At 55.8% G+C, this 4681-nt stretch overlaps 1 protein-coding gene across 1 annotated transcript in view; it reads left to right on the top strand.

Annotated features, from left to right (window-relative positions):
* SHANK3 (SH3 and multiple ankyrin repeat domains 3) overlaps positions 1 to 4681 on the top strand; it is a gene marked incomplete at its 5' end in the record, with an annotated part of 46094 nt that overhangs the window by 18871 nt on the left and 22542 nt on the right. The window contains one exon of the mRNA XM_010828574.1: positions 273 to 353. Within this exon, the coding sequence (XP_010826876.1) occupies positions 273 to 353 (81 nt within the window). The remainder of the gene's footprint in view (positions 1 to 272; positions 354 to 4681) is intronic.

Below are 4681 nucleotides of genomic sequence, written 5' to 3'. Positions count from 1 at the left end.
CCCCCCCCGGCCTGTGAGCTCCCTGGGGCCCTGACCGCCTCCTGAGGCCCCAGTGGCCCTGGCCCAGCCTGACCTTCAGCCCCGCCGAGCTCCCAGCACCATGAAGAAGTTTGCATCCAGCCGCAGCCTCAACAAGATCCTGGCTCAGTGTGACTCGTCCTCCCGGGAGTACGAGGAGGTCCAGGCGGTGGGGCACAGGTGGCACCTGCGCCTGGCCACGCCACGCTGCCTGCTGCTGGGCAGGAGGTCCAAGGCCCCCCTCTTCTTTGCAGCCCCACCACCCCCTAAGAGAGCCCCCAGCACGACGCTGACCCTGCGCTCCAAGTCCATGACAGCAGAGCTTGAGGAGCTTGGTGAGCAGCGGGGCAGGTGGGGGCAGACAGCCCGGGTAGGGGGCCGGGTGGGGGAGCCGGCCAAACTCAGGCAGAGACAGAAGGGAGGACGAATGGACAGACGGATGTATGGATAGGTCAGAGGTAGATGCGTGGGTGCTGGAGCGGTCGGGGAATTGGGCTGAAGAGGGAGGAGGTATGGGGCGGGGGGCAGGGCTGGGGACGGACAGTGGGGTGCCCGGGTCTGGGGGACAGGAGCAGGGCCTGGCCGCCAGGGTGCTGGCCTGCATGTGCACGTGCTGCCCCGGTGCCCCCGCCTCCAGTGTGCCTTTGCTCCTTCATTTCATGCAAGTGAGAAGAGGGGCCCTGAGCTTTGCTCCAGGCACTAACTGTGCGGTCTGTGCCTCCCTAACCCTCTTAGCACCTACGTACGCATCCGCTAAGCAGGGTAATTACAGTGACCTGCTGACCTCAGGGCTGCGTGAACATTGCTGGTACAGTGATGGAACAGGCCCTCAGGAGTGGCCGGAGGCAAAGAAGAGTGTGTTGGGGCTTGGATGGACATGTGGGGGCCACAGTCCCAGGATGGCCACCAGTAGCCTCATCATTGGCGTGTTCAGATATACTTGACCGTGTCCTGACATATGGACAGTTAGTAGTGGTCATGCCCCAACTTATATGACCATGAATATCTTCATCATGGCATGTTCCAATATACATGACTGCTAACATGCTCTATCCTTCTATAATCTGGACTCAATCCTAGTCTGGTTCCAGCCATAGAAGGACCCTGACTCTGGTCCTAAGATGAGCTGTGACCCAGTGCTGGGCACAGGAAGGGCCTTGATCATGGTTCTAGACTGAGCCCCAACCCTGGTTTCAGGCTTGGTTCTGCCCCAGCCATAGAAAGAGCCCTTACCTGTTCCCTAAAATTACTTCTGATTTTCCTCATGGACTGACCCCTGACCCAGTCCTTTGCTGAGCCACTCCCTTCCAAGCAGGTGTTGTTGACTGCAGTTTGGTTCAGTGGGGAGGACAGCCACCAAGACAGATTGAGCTGACGTGGCCAGGACTGTCTTCCCATAAATATTCTGAATAAAGCAAAACTTTAAAAAAATATACAGCCAATTCAAAATGAAGGGAGAGGAATTTCTCAGTTCTCAAAAATGAAGAGAGAAATCAGAGCCAAGAGTGTGCGAGGAAGCTAATGCTTCCATAATCCATGAGGTCTTGGGACAGATACAGATCCTGAGGGCAAGGGATCAGGGCTCTGATGCCCCTACAAAACCCAAGAGATGTGGAGAAGCTAAAACCAAGCCCCAAACTGGAATTAGCATCAGAAGAGCTAGGAATCCTAGAATAATGTGAGAGACAAGTCAAGGTGTTTAAACACCAAGTTTAACAGAACTCATAAGGCAAGGACAGGACAGTGAGAAAAATAAGCAGATTTTAAGAGGATTCCTAAAGAACTGTTACTGAAACAAAGTTTAGCCACTGAGATTTTAAAAATCTATGCCTGGGGAACAGTATACTGACCTAAATGATAAATCTGAGATTACCCAAAATTCAGCACAGAAAGATAAGGAGATGGAAATTATCAAAGAGCAGAAAAGAGATATGGAGGGCAAACCAGACAGCCTAAATAAAGCCCCAGAAGGAAAGGGTAAAAGAATTGAGGAAGAGGCAGTATTTGAAGAGTAAATGACAGACTTTTCTAAAATTGAACAAGGACGTGAGGATCCAGGATGCAGGAGTCTAAGTCTGAAGCAGTGAAGTGGAAACAAAGCTACCTCTGGTAGTAAGAGTTCACAGCACCACAGGTGAAAGGGAGACTCTTAACTGCCAGAGAACGATGACTTAGAAAGAACAGGGGTCAGACCGACAGCAGAGTCATCGTCAGCAGCAGCAGATTCTTGAAGACAACGGGACAGTAACTTCAAAGTCTTGAGTCAGAATGCTTTTCCACCTGGAATTCTGTGTCCAGTAAACTCCTCAGTCAAGAGTACGGGAGAGAAGTGGGTGGACTCTGGGCCCCAGGGTCACAGGGGTCTGAGACTAGTCAGGGGGAGCTGATCCATCACACTGATTGAGGCTCCAAACCGATTGATAGACAGATGCCAGTCAGCAGTGGATGTGGCTAGGCCCCACACTAGGCTCTGGTGGGTGGTTCCCAGAAGTCTCCTGCCAGAGGCCCTGTTCAGCTGCACGTTCAGAAGGGATCCTCCCCGCTTTGCACAAAGAGGTGCTTGGACAGCCTGTCATCCAGGGACTCAGGGACTCTGCCCTGCAGAAACAGAACTGCCTTTTGCTTTCTGGGCTGCTTCTGTCTGCAGAGACCAGTGTGTGGAAGAAGAGGCTTCTTCGTCTCAGGTCTGGGTGTTTCCTCTGCTGCCTTCTGACAGGGTTGCTCCGCTGGCCCGTCTTCCAGAGGGAAGGGGCTCACTCTTGCGGCCTGAGGTCAGATCCTTCCACCAGCTTTTCCCGAACAGAGTCTGGGGAAGGGGAAGGGACAGCTTCGCACAGAGCCTCTGTGCACACTGCTGAGTGAGGGGTCGCAGTTTTAACTGAACTGGACCCAAGCCCTTCCTGTGGCTCTGTTGTGAGAAGGGCCTCGGTGGCCAGGAGCACAGGAAGACCACTCCTGCCCCTGAAGACAGTTGTTCTGGGGAGCCAGCCCACTTGCTGATCTTCTCCTGACATATGGTTTGAGAAAGCCAGGCTGGCATCAGGGTCTTCTCAGGTGCCTAAGCAATCATTCCATGATTCACTGTGCTTTTAAAAGGTGGAAATAAGACCCATGGGTTCCTTGCCAGCATAAACATATTACTTTTATGTCACAACATCAAGGGCAGATAGGGCCCTCAGGTGTCCTGCAATCTATTGAGACGAGGACCTGAACATGTGGAAAAAAAAAAAGAAAATATGAGGCCACAGAAGAAGCAGGTGGCAAGGATGGGGCTCAGGCCAGATGGTGCCTTGCTGTTCAGAGGGTCCTCAGGAGGAAGGGGAAGGGAGGTGTGTCTGGGGGGTGGTGTCCCAGCAGAGGGGGCCGAGCAGGCTGGCGGAAGTTGGGTTAGAGGAAGGGGTTGGGTAGGGACTCTCCCTGTGAGAAGAATCGAGGGGGGGGAGGAGGGGGGCGGGCAGGACGTCTCAGTCACCAAGTGCTCAGCCCATAGCTTGGCCCGGGCATCCTGGGGCAGTAGAAGCCAGCGGGGGCCAAGGCCGAGGGGCCCTGAGGGGCCGGAGCACCTCCGGCTCGTCCTGTTTCTCATAAGAACCCTGGGACTGCTGGGCTCCTTTCACTTAGGGGTGAGAACGTCAGGGCAGTGGCCGTGCTGGGGGTGCTCCCTGACTGGCCATGGTCCGGCAGACACACTGACCTGCCTGTTTTGGAAGCATACTTCCGGAACGCTCATGGGCGACCATCGCACCATTGATGGTCTCTGAAGTGGGTTTTTATGAGGTTTGGCCTTTTTTCTGAACAAACATTTGATTCAACCAAGTATGATTTAGCCATGCATTCACGTGTGCATGTCTGCATGTGTGTGTGAGCGTGTGTGTGTGTGCATGCACACAGCATTGTCCCTGCTTGGGTTCCCACCTTGAATTTCCTGTACCAACTTGGCATTCGGGTAGATGTGCCACTTACAACCTGCCGGGGTACAGGCTAGGAGGGAGGGGGTGGGGGAGGGGGTGGGAGTGGGGGTGGAGCCCAGGTGCCGAGGGACAAAGTCTGCCTCTCACCCCGTTTACTCTTTCTTGATTCCAAGCCTCCATTCGGAGAAGGAAAGGGGGTGAGTCATCTGCTGTGCCCCAGGCCCAGCTTTGCCTGACCCCTGGCGAGGGAAGGTGTGTCAAGTCAGGGGGTCTGGAGGCCTGCGCTGTACCCTCCTGTTTAGGGGCACAGTAGAAAGACCTGGGAAGGGTCAGACGGGCTGGGCTGGGCTGGTGAGTGTAGCCACAGGCCTTGGGGGCTCGGGCGGGCTGGGCGGTGGTGTGAGGGCGTGGGAGTCTGAGATAGAGCTAGAAGAGCCCCCCAGGGGAAGCCACGGCCTGTGCCAGGCCTGGAGCGGAGGAGGGCTTCCAGGGGGCCCAGCCGAGGAGCTCCCTGGGGCGACAGAGTGGCTGGGCCGGTGGGGGCGGGGGCCCGGGTGCTCAGCCCGAGCTTGGATTGTTTTCTGGGACTCCTGTGCCTGGTGTGTGGGTTCTGTTTCTGCCCTGGTCTGTTGCGGGGTTCAGGCGAGTGCTGACATCCTTTCAGGGCAGGGATCAGGGCCCCGCAGCTGGGTGGCCTTCAGCACCCCGTTCCTCCCATCAGGCTGCCCCCTCCATCCTTTGAGCCTCCTTCC

Source organism: Bison bison, unplaced genomic scaffold (genome assembly GCF_000754665.1).
Source record: "Bison bison bison isolate TAMUID 2011002044 unplaced genomic scaffold, Bison_UMD1.0 scf7180017858667, whole genome shotgun sequence".
Lineage (NCBI taxonomy): Eukaryota > Metazoa > Chordata > Mammalia > Artiodactyla > Bovidae > Bison > Bison bison.
The sequence above is the reverse complement of the archived record's forward strand: the minus strand, read 5'-3'. Positions and strand labels throughout refer to the sequence as shown.